This window comes from Anolis sagrei, chromosome 2 (assembly GCF_037176765.1).
Source record: "Anolis sagrei isolate rAnoSag1 chromosome 2, rAnoSag1.mat, whole genome shotgun sequence".
Taxonomy (NCBI): Eukaryota; Metazoa; Chordata; class Lepidosauria; order Squamata; family Dactyloidae; genus Anolis; species Anolis sagrei.
The window spans coordinates 279,595,447-279,614,458 of record NC_090022.1 but is presented as its reverse complement, the minus strand read 5'-3'; the positions used below and the strand labels follow the sequence as shown (position 1 = coordinate 279,614,458).

Sequence of the window (19,012 nt, the reverse complement as noted above, 5' to 3'; positions counted from 1 at the left end):
GTTACCTTATAATAGTAGTCCCGGTGGAGTTAACCCTTTATTCATTTTGTTTTTGTCAAAGGCTTTCATGGCCGGAATTACTGGGTTGTTGTAGTTTTTTTCGGGCTATATGGCCATGTTCTAGAGGCATTCTCTCCTGACGTTTCGCCTGCATCTATGGCAAGCATCCTCAGAGGTAATAAGGTCACTATCTCTGAGGATGCTTGCCATAGATGCAGGTGAAACGTCAGGAGAGAATGCCTCTAGAACATGGCCATATAGCACGAAAAAACCTACAACAACCCATCTTGGTTTTAGTAAACTCATTTGGTTATCTTTTCACCTTGCCTAAAGTGTCTCTGTATTAAAGGGTCTTAATCTTAACAGAAGGTATACAGATAGCCCTCAAGTAAAGCCAGACACTATAGTTTTCCCAAAGGCTCGGGAGCGCCATCACAGCCCTAAGATGCCCCTTTACAGGCCAAATGGAGTAAGTTAATGTTTAAATGTGCAGGAAGGAGCTCTGCTGTTTAATATGAAGGAATATTCAAATTCTACCAGCTGTTTCCCATCTTTCCAACTCCCTTTGAATATCTGCAGATCTCCTTCCTGCACTTGTAGCCACCAGAGGGCATGGAGAGCACAAAACTGGCCCTATGGACATTGGTGACTTAAATAATTACTTCCAGTCATAAAATAAAGGCAAGACATTGGCCTCATTGTAACTGTACCCAATTAGATATAAGGCATTTCTGTGAGCATGCAATTTTGCATTCAGACAAATTATATGGTTACTATTCCCACTGACGAGTTACTGCAAATTCCACTTTTTGTGTCAGAAGATTTTTTTAAAAATATTGGAAATGGGATCGTGATATTGCTGTAGCTGGCAACTTTTTAAAAGAACTATAGATCATTCTTTTCTGTAGTTTGGTTGGTTAGGTCTTTTGTACATTATGCACTGTATTTAACAACAATGGAAAATAAAACAGCATGCTTTTACACTTCTGTAATGCTTTAAGGGTGTGGGTTGTTGTGCGTTTTCCGGGCTGTATGGCCATGTTCCAGAAGTATTCTCTTTGGACATTTCGCCTGCATCTATGGCAGGCATCCTCAGAGGTTGTGAGGTCTGTTGGAAACTGGGATTTATATATCTGTGGAATGCCCAGGGTGGGAAAAAGAACTCTTGTTTGTTTGAGGTAGGTGTGAATGTTGCAATTGGTCACCTTGATTAGCATTTAATAGTCTTGGAGCTTCAATGTCTGGCTGGCTGCTGCCTAGGGGAATCCTTTGTTGGGGGTGATTAGCTGGCCCTGATTGTTTCTTGTCTGGAATTCCCCTGTTTTTGAGTGGTTCTTTATTTACTGTTATAAGTTAGTGGTATTTATTTACTGTTAGAGTTTTTTAATACTGGTAGCCAGATTTTGTTCATTTTCATGGTTTCTTCCTTTCTGTTGAAATCATCCACCTGCTTGTGGATTTCAATGGCTTCTCTGTGTAGCCTGACATGGTAGTTGCTAGAGTGGTCCAGCATTTCTGTGTCCTCTAATAATATGCTGTGTCCAGCCGTAGCAGAGCACTTGATGAACCAACCTGGAAAACTCACAACCACCAATGATTCCAGCCATGAAAGCCTTCGACAATACTTTAAGGGTGTGTTTCCTCCCATTTATGATCTCTCACAGAAGTCACGCAAAGCAAAACTTTACTTTCTCCACCTTTATTCAAACAGGAAACACAGAGAACGATTGCTTAATTGGACTTTGGACAGCTGAACATGGCCGTAATTGAGAGACTGCTTATAGTGTTGCTTTTTTCACAACAATTCCGGCAACTTGAGGGATTTAAGGTCCTAAAACTTGCCTTTATGGGTGAGTTTGCAGCACAGAATGGTATTAACTTGCAGAAATGTGGTATTTGGTTGCAGGATATATGCTCTCTTAGCCTTTAATAGGGCTGCATCCAGCACTAATTGCAAACAGTGTTGATAAATGTGATTCAATAACAATCAATAGAAAAAAATAGAAAATTGGGCTACGATTCCAAGCTATCCCTGCCTGAGGGATAGCTTGTAATCGTAGTTCAAAAATGTGAATTTCCAAACAGAAATAGAAAAATAATAATATTCTTGTATCAACTCTCATTACAAGCTCGCCTGATGCTTCACGTATTCTCTCCCAAGACTGGAATATGGAGCAAACTCTTCTTGGTTGTGGCTCCTTATTAAGAAATCAAGCCAGCTAGGTATATGCCTACGTGTTGAACCAATGTTTCTGACTTTTCAGTATTTCCAGAAGACAGAGATACAGGCAGATATTTGGTATGATAAAATTAACTTGCTTAATATGGTTTGAGTTCTCTTAGGATTTTAGCATTATGCTAAACTCTAAGTGTGTTTTGATTTTGCATTTGAATCATTTCTGCTCCTCATACTCTGCTTTTCATTCAAGGTATTTTTCCTATAATCCTGAATGAAACTATCACAGCCCTGATTCCCCCCACTCACCCCCCCTTTTTTTGTTAAGTGAAATGCTGAGATTGTTATTTTCTTGGAAGAGTAATAGAAAGCAAGCTGGTATAACTATTGGGGTTTTATGACGTTATGCTGTTTCTTATTGCTATTATGTTTATGCACTTGTTGTATTGTATGTGTTTGCACTATTGAGTGCTCTTGTGAGCCACACTGAGTCTCCTTGGGGAGAGGATGTGTAAAGATGATGATGATGATGATTATGATGATGATGATGATTATTATTAGAAAAACAACAATATTAGTACACCGAACAAGATCACTATGCTAGTCGTTGTATTGTATCACATGTCGGACACTTCCCAAGTGTCCAGGACGATGTGATGTATTAGTAAATAATGCGTGCAAATCCCGGTAGGGTGGCCTTTTGCAGCTGACAGTGTTGTGACTCAGCTGGAACCACAGACACTGAGTGATAGTGTTGTGACTCAGATGGGGTTTCAGAGTGACTCTGGCGAGGAGGATGGGATTCAGGTACACAATCAAGTTCAAAATGCTCCTGTTATAGACAATGAGGAACAGGGTGTGCAAGTTCAGTTTCCCACAGCAGGGAATGATGTTTTTGATACTAAAACTAGCCAGGTGCAAATTGAATCAGAAAAGGAGGACAGTTCTCAGCCTGATAGTAGGCAGGAAAGCAACCAGGCTGACACTAATGAGCAGCCTGACTTGATGAAACGGGAATCTTAGATCGGGCTGACCGTTTGGGATTCAGAGTTCGAAGGAGTGTGAGAATAGCCAACAAGAAGGAGGTCAGAGGCCAAAGAAATGCTTTCATGTATTGCAAAGGGTATAAAGCAGTGTGTTTGAAAACAAACTTTTATCAGAGCAACTTCTCGCTCAACCAAGCAGCTTGTGCTCGTTTTCCTGTGTCCATGGTCTTGGGATTTTGTCATGTTCTCATGGGACTTTGTTTCGTTGGTGCATTTGGAATTCTGCTTTACAGTGCTATGTTTTATTGATCTTTCGATCACTACTTGCTTTTTAAACTTTACTTTTTAATAAACTACAAAGACTTCAGTCTGTGTGCAGTTCTGGTGATTTCAGCAAGGTGAATTTATTCTGAGATGCAACAGATTGTCAGTGCCAATTGTGTTTAAGTGCAGGCCAAGGTCTTTAGTCACTGCACCCAGTGTGCCGATCACCACAGGGTCCGCCTTGACCAGAGTCTTTGCAGTTCAATCTTTAAATCCTCGTATCATTTCAGCTTTTCCAGTTGTTTCTCTTCAATCCTGCTGTCACCTGGGATTGCAACATCGACGATCCATACTTGTTTTTTTAACACGATCGTGAGGTCAGGAGTATTCTGCTCCAAAACTCTGTCAGTCTGAATTCGGAAGTCCCAGAGTAGTTTAATGTGTTTATTTTCTGTAACTTTTTCAGGCTTGTGATCCCACTAGTTCTTTGTCGCAGGCGGATAGTATTTGTGGCACGAGTTCCAATGAATCATCTGAGCAACGGTGTTATGCCTCTGCTTGTAGTCCGTCTGTGTGATCTTATTTATTTATTTATTTATTTGTTATTTCAGGTCAGAGGTAGCAAAGCATTCACAGTACTGCTCAAACTTCAGACAACAGCTTTTATTGATTTAAAAAATGCTGTCAGAATATCATATCCCAGATGTGAATTTGGTAGTACTGTTAAAATCTGTGAAATACATGGAGCAGCTTCAGAATACCATGTGGAAAGGCTGAACATGACAGGCTGCATGTCAGGAATTTCGCAGGGGAGTTCCTGGAAAATTTGCTACATTGCATAGCTGCCTGTTGACTTGTCTTGACCCCATAAATTTCATCAGGTTTTCTTAGGCAAAGAACACTCAAAGGTTGTTTTTGCCTTCCTCTGAAATTTAGCCTTCAGCACTTTGTGTTCATTGGTGATTTCCTGCTGAACTCCCATGATCAGATAGGATCTGATGCCTTTCAGATATTGAGGGCCCCAATAAACATATAGCAGTTTCTTATTTACAGAGTAAATGGAGCCCTTTTGTGCTAAGATGTCAGTGGTTCAAATCCAGGGAGAGTGGGTGAGTTCCCTCTGTCAGTTCCAGCTCCCCATGCGGGGACATGAGAAGCCTCCCATAGGATGAAAAAACATCAAGCATTCAGGCGTTCCCTGGGCAACATCCTTGCAGACGGCCAATTCTCTCATACAAGAAGCGACTTGAAGTTTCTCAAGTCGCTCCTGACATGAAATAAATAAATAAATAAATATAGGAGCTACCACATGCATCCTAGACCCCTGCCCATCCTGGCTTCTAAAGGAGGCCAGAGGGGGATTGGCCGAGTGGGTGAAGGTGGTGGTTAATGCCTCCCTTCGGGAAGGCATATTTCCAGCCAGCTTAAAGCAAGCTGTGATAAAACCGCTGTTGAAGAAACCATCACTGGACCCCACTCAATTCGTCAACTATCGGCCTGTTTCCAATCTCCCCTTTTTGGGCAAAGTCATGGAACATGTGGTGGCCTCACAACTCCAGGCATTCTTGGTAGACACGGATTATCTGGATCCGGCACAGTCTGGCTTTAGGCCGGGGCATGGTACCAAGACAGCCTTGGTCGCCTTAGTGGATGATCTCCGTCGGGAGCTCGACAGGGGGAGTGTGTCCCTGTTGGTGCTACTCGACCTCTCAGCGGCCTTCGATACCGTCGACCACGGTATCCTTCTGGGACGCCTCGCGGGAATGGGTCTTGGAGGTACTGCTTTGCAGTGGCTCCGGTCATTCCTCGAGGGTCGGTCTCAGAAGGTGTTACTGGGGGACTCCTGTTCTACCCCACAACCTTTGTTTTGTGGGGTTCCTCAGGGTTCAATATTGTCCCCCATGTTGTTTAACATCTACATGAAGCCGCTGGGTGAGATCATCCGGAGTTTCGGGGTGCGGTGTCATCTGTACGCAGATGATGTCCAACTCTGTCACTCCTTTCCATCTGCTACTAAGGAGGCTGTCGAGGTCCTGAACCGGTGCTTGGCCGCTGTGACGGTCTGGATGGGGGAGAACAAATTGAAATTGAATCCAGACAAGACAGAGGTACTCCTGGTCAGTCGCAGGGCCGAACAGGGTATAGGGCTACAGCCTGTGTTAGACGGGGTCGCACTCCCCCTGAAGACACAGGTTCGCAGTTTGGGTGTGATCCTGGACTCATCGCTGAGCCTGGATCCCCAGGTTTCGGCGGTGACCAGGGGAGCATTCGCACAGTTAAGACTCGTGCGCCAACTGCGACCGTACCTTGGGAAGTCTGACTTGGCCACGGTAGTCCACGCTCTGGTTACATCCCGCCTTGATTACTGCAACGCTCTCTACGTGGGGTTGCCTTTGAAGACGGCTCGGAAGCTCCAACTAGTCCAACGGGCGGCAGCCATGGTACTAACAGGAGCAGGACGCAGGGAGCATACAACTCCTCTGCTGTACCAGCTCCACTGGCTGCCGATTAGCTACCGGGCCCAATTCAAAGTGCTGGCATTGGCCTTTAAAGCCCTAAACGGTTCTGGCCCAACATATCTATCCGAACGTATCTCGGCCTATCAGCCCACCAGGACCCTAAGATCTTCGGGAGAGGCCCTTCTCTCCATCCCGCCTGCTTCACAGGTGCGGCTGGCGGGAATGAGAGACAGGGCCTTTTCTGTGGTGGCCCCGCGGCTTTGGAATGCCCTCCCTATAGAGATAAGATCAGCCTCCTCGCTGTTAGTATTTCGGAAAAAACTCAAGACATGGATGTTTGAGCAAGCATTCGGCTAATCCGATGCGATGGAATCTCTGATCAAGGACTGGCAATCACAAACAACGAATTTGGATTATGATTTTAATTTAAGAGATGCATTGGTCTGTATTGGTGGCCCAATACTGTGTATTGTATATGTATGTGTTTTATATTTTTAATTGGAATATTGTTGTTTTTAAATGTTGTAAACCGCAATGAGTCGCCGTTTTAGGCTGAGATATTAGCGGTATACAAGTGTACTAAATAAATAAATAAATAAATAAATAGGATAAACAACTGTTTTTCTTCAAAACTGCTTTCCACTCATTTTCAAATGCCAATCTCTCTTTCTCAACAGGGGGAAGTCATTACCTCCTAATGGATGAAATATCAAATATTCTTCACAATAGGGGTCACGAAGTTCGAATGTTGTTACAAGAAGGAGTAAGGCTGACTCCAGGTAAACACCAGACCCCTTCTGCTTTTTACTGTAGAAATACAATGACCAAAATGAAAACAGTAATAAGCAATGGTTTGATCCAAGACTCTGTTACTTAGCTGATAATAACATGAAGGAACAGCTGGCTGGTTTAATCCATAGGCTTGACACAGTGCAAAATTGTTCAACCCCCTCCCATCCCAACCAATCCCCACCAAATATGTTGAAACAATGTCCCAAAGTCCCAACAGTTGGGGGCAAAAAAGTTACAAAAAGTTTGGCCCTAGGAAACACTAAGTGGGTCCCCATGTGGACCACTGGCTCTGCTTTGCTCTGCTTATGATGAATAATAATTACAACAAGTATACCATCTGCAGGAAGTCCTAACCTCCTCCAGGGATCCCTGCTGGTGCCTGTATAAGCCAATCCAGTTACAGGAAAACAGCTGGATGCCTTGCCTCTGTTGCTTTCTAGCAACATAGAAATGGTTGGGTTGGGAAGGTGGTTGCTGCAGGACTTGTAAGAGGGAATTTTGACAGGTGGCATTGGGCAATGTAGTTGTGGACACAGAACTACATGAGAAAGTATGTGTCATGATACAAGTTTTGACAAATTATTTTTGAGAAAATTAAAACCCATGTATGCTTTCAGGACGGCATTATCAACATTCTGATACCTATCAAGTCACGACTTGGTCTGCAAGTGAACATGTTATCGATGAATATAACAAATGGTTTGACAACTTTACAAAGGACTGTCTGAAAGGGAGGTATTGTAACAGTTTTTAATATTAATCTTGTATAGCAAGAAACAATGCAGCTTTTTGATTGTCTGAAATGCTCAAAATAAAATCTATTTGCCTATGAAAGTCCAATCTTCTCAACCCAAAGGGGACTCAGGTCAGATCACAGAACACATGCATGGCAAACATTTAATGCCGTTAGACAGGACAGACAACAGATAGAGGTATTATGTTGGCATTTTTCCCAACTTCGGCGTCCTGGAGGTTGTGTTCGATTCTGGCCACTGGGGGTGCTGTTGCTCCATCCTCTGTGATGAAGAGCCCTTGATCACAGACTTCTTCCTTCCTTTGATCACTGGCACTTTCTGGTATTTCCTTTATGGTGCCGTAAAATACACCACTGCTTAAGCGGTGCCTAATTTCTCTAGTCACAGCTCACAGCTGTTTTCAAACTGCTTAGGTGGGCAGTAAGCTGGGCTGAAGTTTGGGTGCTCACCCCGACCCGGGCTTCGAACTGCCAACCTTTCAATTGGCAGGATCTATTGCTGCTGGTGATTAACCAGGAGTCCCCGTTGGCACAGTGGGTTAAACACCTGTGTCGGCAGGACTGAAGACTGACAAGTTGTAGGTTCGAATCCAGGGAGAGCACAGATGAGCTCCCTCTATCAGCTCCAGCTCTTCATGTGGGGACATGAGAGAAGCCTCCCACAAGAATGGTAACACATCAAAACATCAGGGTGTCCCTGGGCAATGTCCTTGTAGACGGCCAATTCTCTCAAACAGAGGCGGCCCTAGGTAATTTTCAACAGTAAGCAAACAGTATTTTCCTCCCCCCCCCCCCCAACCAATCATCATGGGAGTTCTGTGTGCTATATTTGGTTCAATTCCATCATTGGTGGAGTTCAGAATGCTCTTTGATTGTAGGTGAACTATACCTCCCAGTAACTACAACTCGCATATGTCAAGATCTATTTTCCCCCAAGAGCGCCTCAAGAGCGCCCCTGGGCAAAATCAACTATACTGCAAATGCTTACTTTGCATAATGGGTTGAGCCGCCCCTGCTCTCACACCAGAAGCAACTTGCAGTTTCTCAAGTCGCTCCCGACACGACAAAAAAAATAATTAACCAGCTAAGGCCCGGCCAGTGAGAGATTCCCTACCCTCAAATACTTAGTACTAATAATTTGAACTTATAGGTAAAGAATTCAATTAGACGTTGCTAAGTTTTTAATTACAAAATTTGTACATCCAGATCTGTTGTAAAACTGCCCAACTTCATATCCTCTAAATGTCTGAATTTAGTAAAGGCAGCCCCTATTAATCCTCAATCTTACCATTTTTTCAAACTACTTCTAAACTGTCTGGGTTTTTGTTTCTTCCTCACATTTGTCCCCTTTGTCCTAAAATTACTTCCATCTTCCCAAAAGATACAGGGAAAAGCAAATTACTGAAGCTTCTTCTGGCTTGTCTATTCTCCAGCAGTCATAACTTTTTCCATTTTTTATCAGACTGTGATGTTGCTTGGCCTCATGTGACCCTGTGAAGTATTAGAAGGTATACAATTTTAGGCAGTCTTTTGAGACAATTCTTCAGTTTTAGCCCTTTGGCTATTTCAGAGTGTGCCCTTGCTCTGCTCATATGTGATCTTTCCCCCCTTTATTTCTTTAGCTGGTGAAATCAAATTAATTTCATAAATATTACAGTATTTTCAGCCTTAAGGGAAGGAAACAGCAAACCTTGTTAGATCAAAATCTTGCCGAGAATACTGAATGAGAAGTTCACCTTAGGTCACCATAGGTCGAAAACCACTCGAACGCACACAGTGAAGAATACATTCAAAGTACATCAAAGCCTTCATTTCCCACCATAACTAATGCCTCCCTTCCATTACTATTTTCATTAATTTTTATTCCACAGAAAATATATTTTAAAAAAAAACAAGCCAGTAAGAAAACAAATAGTGATATTTCACCAGTGATAAACGGCACAGTTTTGCGCCATGCTGAATTTTATATTACCTCTTTGCTTTTCGTTTATCCAAGGAATGGGTTCTGTAGTTATTAGTATCCCTGCAAATATTGTCTAAAACTCCAGATAGATATATAGCAATAGCAGAAATATTTTTAAAGTTTGACTAAGATGCCAAAGGAAGCCTCCGGTGGTGCAGCAGGTTAAACTGCTGAGCTGCTGAGCTTGTTGACTGAAAGGTTGCATGTTCGAATCTGGGGAGCGGCGTGAGCTTCCACTGTCAGCCCCAGCTTCTGCCAACCTAGCAGTTCAAAAACATGCAAATGTGAGTAGATCAATAGGTACCGCTCCGGCGGGAAGGTAACAGCGCTCCATGCAGTCATGCTGGCCACATGACCTTAGAGGTGTCTGTGAACAACTCCAGCTCTTCAGCTTAGAAATGGAGATGAGCACCAACCCCCAGTCAGACACCACTGGACTTAATGTCAGGGGACAACCATTACATTTACCTTTAACTTTACCTAAGCTGCCAAAACAAATTATAGTCAAGCTCCTACAGATCAAAGTAGAGGAGACCCTAGCACAGTGATTCTCAACCTGTGGGTCCCCAGATATTTTGGCCTTCAACTCCCTGAAATCATAACAGCTGGTAAACTGGCTGGGATTTCTGGGAGTTGTAGGACAAAATACCTCAGGACCCACAGGTTGAGAACCACTGCTTTGCGACTGACAGAGGTGGCCCTAGGTAATTTTCAATGGTGAGCAAACAGTATTTTGCCCCCCCCCCCAACCAATCACTGATCTATATTTTCTGTTCGTCATGGGAGTTCTGTGTGCCATATTTGGTTCAATTCCATCATTGTGGAGTTCAGAATGCTCTTTGATTATATCTATACATCCCTGTAACTACAACTCGCATATGTCAAGGTTTATTTTCCCCTCAAAAGTGCCTCAAGAGCACCCCTGGGCAAAATCAACTATACTGCAAATACTTACTTTGCGTATGGCTTGAGCCGTTCCTGGCGACTGATCTATAAAGATCCAACCAGAAGATTAATATTGTTGGTATTGAGAGGTTCTGACAATATTTGGTCTCTTGAGGGCCCACAAGTACCCCAGATTAGATATGTATACACATCAGCAGGTAGCACAAAATACAAAGGCTTGGGAACAAAACAGTAGCTGTATTATGAACAAGCATCAAATACCAGAGTTAATGGTTAATACAACTAGTTTGCTGGATTTAAAGATAGTTGTACAATGTAGATACTCAAAGGTTTGATAAGAAATCCATACCACTATGGGGTGGAGATAGAATTGGAACAGGTTGAAGACTGTGTGGCCTTTCTCATGCTGGACTTAATCTTATAGCATTCCTCACTCTTGGACGTGGTGGGCAGGGCTGTTAGTTCAACACCAGGTAGAGGTCCATACAATTCCTACCTTTCCTTTAGAGATTACAATATAACCCCAAATATGTCCAATCAGAAGTAAGCCAATTGAGTTCAGTGTAACTTACTCACCTGAAGAGTTAGCAAAATGATCTGAAGAAACAAAGTTGGAGTATTAACCATTTCATGAGTTTTCCCCTACAAATACTGGGTCTATTTTACATGTTTTGGACCGAAGTCCTGATCCCATCCTCTGTCTTCCTCTAATGATGGAAAACATGCTAAAGAAGGCAGTTTTTAACAGACCAGGCTGTGGCGCAGCTAGTTAATAGTCAGCTGCATTAAATCACTACTGACCAAGAGGTCATGAGTTCGAAGCCAGCACAGGTTGGAGTAAGCTCCCGACCATTAATAGTCTGGCTTGCTGTTGACCTATGCAGCCTGAAAGACAGTTGCATCTATCAAGTAGAAAATTTAGATACCACTTATGCGGGAGGCTATTTTAACTAATTTATGACACCATAAAACCTTCCAGCAGCATGCTTAAGAATGAGGAAGTACTCCATCAAGGACTCGATGTCACAAGTGGATGGTGAAGCGGCAGCTCCCCTTGTGGCTGGAATCAAGCATACCCTCATGAAGCTGGAATGTTAAATTGCCTCTGTGTCTGTCTATATATGTTGTATGTCTATGGCATTGAATGTTTGCCATGTACTGTATATGTGCATTGTAATCCACCCTGAGTCCCCTGCGGAGTGAGAAGGGCAGAATATAAACAATGTAAATAAATAAAGCCAAGTAGTACTATTATTATTTTCTTTTCCAGAATAACAGCTGCATCTTACCTTGACCTGATGGGCCACCTGGCATCCCAGTGCCATTTCGTCCTGAACTCATCAAAGACTCTCAGCTCTCTGAAGAATGAGAAATTTCACCTTGCTGTGATAGACGCATTCAATCCTTGCTCTTTCTTGGTCGCAGAAAAATTAGAACTACCCTACATTGCTGTCTATCCAGGGACTTTTGTTAATGCACCACAGGCTGGAATCCCAAGCCCTCTGTCCTATGTCCCTCGGGCCCAATCCCTTCTAACGGACCGCATGGATTTCTGGGGGCGTCTGAAAAACTGTCTAATGTCATTGCTGTCATCAACAATTAATAATCAGATCTACAACAAGTTTGACAGTGTTATTAGGGAGCATTTCCCAGCCAGGTCCAGACCGGCTCTCCCTGAGCTGTACTTGAAAGCAGAGCTCTGGATTTATGACACCGACTTCTCCATCGAGTTTGCACGGCCTCTTCTTCCCAGCACAGTGTATATTGGGGGCTTATTGGCGAAACCTGCAAAACCCTTGCCACAGGTATGATTCTGCTACATTTTTGGTGTTCTGTGAACACATAATAAACAGCTGTAGCATATAACTATGGGGATGGAGGAGTAAAAGGGGCCGATGTCCAAATGAAACATCTGCCCATCCTAACAATTTTTTCCCCTTCAGTCCTCAACTTTCTTACATAGTAGTTATTCAATATATCAGTTGAGCATTTAGGAATGTCGTCAAGACATCAAAAGATAAAAGGCAGGTAGAGTTAACAAAGGAATGGAAATTCAGGCAAAATAAGAGTTTCAGGTGTGACTGCTTTCAATAGCTCACTCTCAGCAATGCTAAGCATTTGAGGATTGAAGGATAATGCCCTCATTTTGCTGTCAACCTCCTGTAGCTAATGCTGTTGAACTATTTTTTTTCTTATTCAAGCATGGCACTTATTTACTTTTTCATTGAAAATAGAAATATTTAATGGTGTACAGTATTATTATTATTATTATTATTATTATTATTATCATAACAAGATTAGTACACAGTAAACAAGATCACTCTGCTGGCTGTTGTATTGGATCACACGTCAGACACTTCCCAAGTGTCTAGGACTGTGAGATGTATCGGCGAATGATCCGTGCAGATCCCATCAAGGTGGCCTTCTGCAGGTGACAGGTAGTAATTTTGTCATTGCCACTTGTGCTTAAGTGCAGGCAAGGTCTTTAGGCACTGTATCCAGTGTGCCAATCACCACTGGGACCAGTTTTTCCAGTTGTTTCTCTTCAATCCTGCTGTCGCCTGGGATCGCAACATCGACGATCCATTGTTTTTTATAACACGATTGTGAGGTCAGGAACATTGTGCTCCAAATTGAATTTGGAAGTTCCAGAGTAGTTTGAGGTGTTCATTTTCCATAACATTATTATTATTATTATTATTATTATTATTATTATTATTATTATTATCATCACAACAAGATGAGTCCACAACAGACAAGATCACTCTGCTGGCTGTTGTATTGGATCACACATCGGACATTGTTGTTGTTGTTGTTGTTGTTAATACCTCATTTTCTCTCTCCTAAAGGGGACTCAAAGCAGCTTAACATAGCATATAACTTCAAATATACCAATGTGCAAACATAAAACAGAATTAAATATAAACAGTATTTTAAAATTCCCACTTAAAAACCATTAAAACATATTCCAAGTTAGCAAAACAAATACCACATAAAACACAAAAAAATGTTAAATACTATTTAAGCATCACACCACTGAAAAGAGATGACTTGGCAAGTATCAACTTACCTCTAATTCCTAGTCATAGACCAATTAAATCTATAATGGTTGATGGTTCAAACTCCCTTTGATTCAGTGGATCTGTTCCAACTGGGACTAGCAATTGAATTTAGGATGGCGAGTAAAGAATCTGCGCTCCACATGCTGATGGATTAATATCCCCATCATCCTGCATTAGGTGTTCTGCTCATAATTGAAGCCATATCTATAAGACTACACTTTGACCACACCTGATTTAGGCCATCATAATTCCCTGGTGGTGTAGCGGGTTAAACCGCTGAGCTGCTGAACTTGCTGACCGAAAGGTTGTTGGGTTGAATCTGGGGAGCCAGGTGAGCTCCCGCTGTTAGCTCCAGTTTCTGCCAACCTAGCAGTCTGAAAACATGCAAGTGTGAGTAGATCAATAGATATTGTTTCTGCGAGAAGGTAACAATGCTCCATGCAGTCATGATGGCCACATGACCTTAGTGTCTATGGACAAAGCCGGCTCTTTGGCTTAGAAATGGAGATGAGCACACACACCCCCTCCAGAGTTGAACGCGACTAGACTTAATGTCAGGGGAAGGCTTGACCTTTACCTTATCCCCCAGCACAATCTTCTGATATTTATCTTATTTAGAATCCTTTCATTCCTCTAAATAAACTCCTAGGACTGGTAACAGTTGATTATAATATCATCCTTTTTCTATTTCCAGGAGTTTGAAGACTTTATTGAAAGAACAGGGGAGGCCGGTTTCATCATTGTGACCCTGGGGTCCATGTTATCATCAATCCCATTTCCACAACTGCTAAAGGAGCTCAATAACGGCTTTGCACAACTTCCGCAGGGTGTCCTTTGGAGGTATCAGGCCTCTTGCTGGCCAAAGGAGATTAAGTTGGCCCCAAATGTGAAACTTGCAGAATGGCTTCCTCAGAATGACTTGCTAGGTAAGTAAAGTGTGAAAGAGAGTATCTTTCACTCCCATGCTTTACATTATGTTTAAACAAAAACATATGCGAAGTGATCCCCTACGATTCCTCCCGCTTATGGTTCCTTCTTCTCCCACTCCCATTGATCACATCATATTGATACTCCTACATTTCAAAAATTGATTTTACCCATTTCCACTGAGCTGTCTTTATTATTTTTCAGGAATTATGGCTTTAGCAACCATACATTCATTAACTATTAGGATTCTTTTGTTTTGGTACAGACAGTCATCATTCTGTCCTAAATCTGTGTCCTCAAAACAACAATGGCCATCTTAATTTTAGTAAACAACCAAGTAGAGATACATTTTATTTTGGAAAATACTGGATTAAATTAAACTGACATGAGTAGGAATGAAACCTCCTTAATAATCTTGGAAATTTCCAGGAAATATTATGGAATGAATAAAACATCACGTGGATCTTGAAAATAAATCTGGTGTGAACAGATACAAAATGTGGGATTTTCAAAGACATTTTTCATATCCAGAGGGGTTCTTCTATGAGGACTTACACTTAAAAGCAAGTTGCAAGACCGAGGTATTAAGAAAAATAAATCCAGATGTAACCTGTAGGTAAATATTCTTTCATTTTGCCTACTGTATATACTTATATATTAGTCGAGGGTAGGTTGTACAGCCAAAATTTTGCATTTTGATATGACCTGTGGATCAGACATTCTGTGCAGAGAAGGATTTCCCTCTTGTACATCATATACATATCACATGTTGTTACAAAATTGATGGGGATAAATATTAAATCTTTCCTTATTACTCAAGACAAACTTTTAAACGCCAATAGATGCCATATATATTAATGAATGAGTTGGGCTAACGTATAAACTGTTATTATGAGAAGTTCACCATGTAGTCCTTTGGTAGAATAATGTAGCTCTCTGGATTTTTTGGGATTATAACACCAAGCAACTTTGGTAAGTGTAGGTAAAGTTAAGAAATGCTGGGAGCTGTGACATTGTCCATTGTTTGGATTCAGTCAAATTGTATATTGTTTTAATGATATGTAATTCTATTTTATGTGTGGCACCTTTAGTGCTTTGTTGGACGCCCTGAGCCCCTTCGGGGAGATGGTGGCGGGGCATAAATAAAATCATAACAAATAAAGAACAATTTTCGAAAACAGGGGAACTTCAGACAATAAACAATCAGAGACAGCTAATCACCTCTCAACAAAGGATTCGCCCAGGCAGTAAGAATCCATACGTCAAAAACTGCTAATCAAGGTGGCCAGTTGAAACATTCACACCTACCTCCAGCAGATAAGAGTTCTTTCTCCCACCCTGGACATTCCACAAATATAAACCCACTTTTCCTAGTTTCCAAAAGACCTCACAACCTCTGAGGATGCCTGCCATAGTTGCAGGCGAAATGTCAGGAGAGATTGCTTCTGGAACATGACCATACATGACCAAAAAACTTACAGTAACCCAATGTTGATGATATTATTATTATTATTATTATTATTATTATTATTATCTGAGCAACATGGTTCCCATCCATGATGTAACCAAACTGCAATACCCTATGCTTTGAGTCTATGTTCTTCATTTGAACTAGGACACCCAAAGGTTCAGCTCCTTGTCACTCATGGAGGGCTCAACAGTTTGATGGAATCCGTTTACCATGGTGTTCCAGTAGTAGGGATCCCCCTATTTGGGGATCAACATGACAACATGATCCGAGTGGAGACCAGAAACATGGGCCTCTCTGTCAGCATTGACCAGCTAGAAGCTGACAGCTTTGGAAATGCAATGAAACAAGTCATAGGACACCAAAGGTATGTATTCTTCGACCTACCAGTTTTTTCTTGTAAAGGGTTCCAAATACTGTATGTCATAATAGTTATTCCTTTTTATGATGTCATATTAATGGTTTTTCTGTTTCTGTAGCAGATGAGATATGTTGCTACCTGGAGAAAGATAAGAGATAGACAGATTCCAGAAACAACTCTTTACTTCTAACTAGAAATGGGAAGAATATTTGAAAATATTAGACAAATGCTGCCAGGAAACCCTCATTTTCTCCTATAACAACTTCACAGTTTATTCTGCACAAATTTTGCATGTGCTTTTGTGAAGAAAAACTCCTTTCTGCATAAGAAACAAGTTTCTCTTTGAAGGGAATAATACATTATGTGCAAAAATATTAATTTCTGTGCAGAAAATTCTTTTTCCTATTTATAAACTAATTGGAGATTTATTTTACACAACATCATCTGTTGCTTTGCAAAGAAAACAGCATTTTCTGCTAAAAAATATTCTGCACAGAAAATAGTTTCCTACATAAAAAAGTGTTTTCTGCACAAAACATGTGCATTTTGCACAAAGTCCCAGGCTACTAATAGTTTTTTTAAAAAAATATAATGCTGGGAAAATGGTTAAAAATACTCATTGCTTCTTACAAGAATATTAATGAAAAATTATACCCCTATTCCTAACTCATTGCCAACAAAGTTTTATTTTGGTTTTGTTTTGGGGGTTTTTTGTGTGTGTCAGGAGCAACTTGAGAAACTGCAAGTCGTTTCTTGTGTGAGAGAATTGGCCATCTGCAAGGACGTTGCCACGGGGACACCTGGATGTTTGGATGTTTTACCATCTCTGTGGGAGGCTTCTCTCATGTCCCCACATGGGAGCTGGAGCTGACAGTGGGAGCTCCACCCACTCTCTCTGGATTCGAACCGCTGACCTCTCGGTCAGCAATCCTGCTGGCACAAGGGTTTAACCAATTGCACTACTGGGGGCTCCAGTCAACTGGGGGCTCCAGTCAATAGTTAATTAACAAAATGGAGGCCATATAGATTGTTTTAATTCCATTCTGAACTAGACATAGATTATTCCATGGGCTATTATAATTATTACACCAACTCTTAAAACTTTTCTCTGCCCAGGTATAAATCTGCAGCGAAGGCTCTGAGCACAATCCTCCATTCTCATCCATTTCCTCCGGAACAAAGACTGACAGGATGGATAGAACACGTTCTCAAAGTGGGAAGTGGAGCTCACCTCCATCCCTATGCAGTTAATCAAGAATGGTATCAGCAGTACTTACTGGACGTTTGGCTGCTTCTCTTTGCTTCACTCCTAGGTACCATCTACATTTCTCTCAAAATCATTGCCTTTATTACTTCAAGGATCTGTAACTCAGGAAAACGAAAGCAGGCATAATATTGCTACTTTGACTTTTAATTGTTCAGTCCCTTTGGAGCAAACACAAATACACAAAGCTTCTATTTGAACAGCTGAATCACCTGGACTTGTGTGACTTAGAACAAGGCAAACATACAAATGCACTTGTCGTGGCCAAAACTGCGGTGAAAACATTGTTTTCCAGTTTTAAATGCATCTCCATGCAGCTATTTTTGGTTTCATAAATTGAAACATAGCATAGTTCCAAGGCTACCGCTATTGGAAATGATGAGTATGCTCCTTATTTGTTTCATGCTGTTGTCCATACCACAAAGATGGTGTTTTGTGCTGGGACAACATCCTGTTTTTCTCACCGTTGGCTACACTGGAAGATACAGTACTACAACATTTGAAGAGCCACTTTGTCATAGGTATGAAACTTTGAATTGTGGTTAACAGATAGGTATTTAACCTTGATTAAAACTGCATTCAAGTACTTCGTCTTTATCCACTTTCCTTCTTTTTTGTGTTGGTGAGAACATAGCATAAACAAAAGGTGAATGTCAGTGTTGCTATACCCCTACTTCGTTCTCCTTTTCATTCTGCTATCTATCATATCTGAGTCCTAAGTCCACGGTTATGCTGATGCAGCAACATGATGGAACTGACTTTCTTCCCTTGCAGTCATCCCAGCTGCTAGAAAAACAGCTTTGCAAGGTTTCCAAGTCTCCCCAAGCAAGATTTTGGGAAACTAGTAAAACAAAGAAATCACCTCCTTCAATCAGGAGAAACCATACTGGACCGTAACCTCTGAGTTTGACTTCTTTGCAGTGTTCCAAGTACACTATTACTTTATTCTACAAGGTTACTGCAAGGGTTGCCCAAGGTAGTGGTATTCCAGAATACATAACAGAAATCAATATTGCACGGAGGTATTCGAACACTAATTGTTTTCCCAAAGAAAATGCCAACAAAACTATCAAGAAATTATTTAATGCAAACTTTGTTTTGGTTAGTTCCAAATACAATGTTCCCCTGTTACGTCGCAGTTTGCTTATTGTGGACTCGCTGTTTTGCGGGTTTTTCATTGCTCAATCAGTGGATAATACCAGATGAGAGACTCCGCCTGGGCACACAGAAGACTGGGCAACTTGGAAGGCGCTGAACAGACTGCACTCTGGCACCACGAAATGCAGAGCTAACCTTAAGAAATGGGGCTATTAAGCAGAGTCCACGACATGCGTGTGCGGAGAACAGCAATTAGCAGACCACCTGCTACAATATAATTTGAGCCCTGCCGCATACACAATGGAGGATCTTCTTACAGCGACACCAGAGGCACTCAAAGTAGCCAGCTTCTGGTCAAAGGAAAATTTGTATAATGCCAAGTTTTTAACTTTGTTTGTGGTTTTTCTACACATTATAATTGTATTCTCAATTTGCTCCTGACACAATAAATAAATAAATAAATAAATAAATCTGTTTTCAATCGTGATAATTTTTCCTGCACTTATTGTAAAGCAAAAACAAACCAAGAAGT

At 41.5% G+C, this 19,012-nt stretch overlaps 1 protein-coding gene across 1 annotated transcript; it reads left to right on the top strand.

Annotated features, from left to right (window-relative positions):
* The first annotated feature begins 1,743 nt into the window (after window positions 1–1,743).
* Window positions 1,744–17,968, top strand: LOC132766924 (UDP-glucuronosyltransferase 3A1-like). The gene is made up of 7 exons (XM_060761388.2): window positions 1,744–1,850; window positions 6,563–6,664; window positions 7,295–7,412; window positions 11,571–12,105; window positions 14,057–14,288; window positions 15,905–16,124; window positions 17,235–17,968. The coding sequence occupies exons 1-7, from the start codon at window positions 1,757–1,759 to the stop codon at window positions 17,509–17,511; spliced, it is 1,578 nt and encodes a 525-aa protein (XP_060617371.2). The 5' UTR covers window positions 1,744–1,756; the 3' UTR covers window positions 17,512–17,968.
* The last annotated feature ends 1,044 nt before the right edge of the window (window positions 17,969–19,012 follow it).

Bases quoted from the DNA above. Each gene is read 5' to 3' on its own strand.
- LOC132766924 (XM_060761388.2), top strand. From the start codon at position 1,757: ATGGCCGTAATTGAGAGACTGCTTATAGTGTTGCTTTTTTCACAACAA. The intron at 12,106-14,056 runs GTATGATTCTGC...TTCTATTTCCAG, and splicing joins CTGCAAAACCCTTGCCACAG to GAGTTTGAAGACTTTATTGA. The intron at 14,289-15,904 runs GTAAGTAAAGTG...CATTTGAACTAG, and splicing joins TCCTCAGAATGACTTGCTAG to GACACCCAAAGGTTCAGCTC.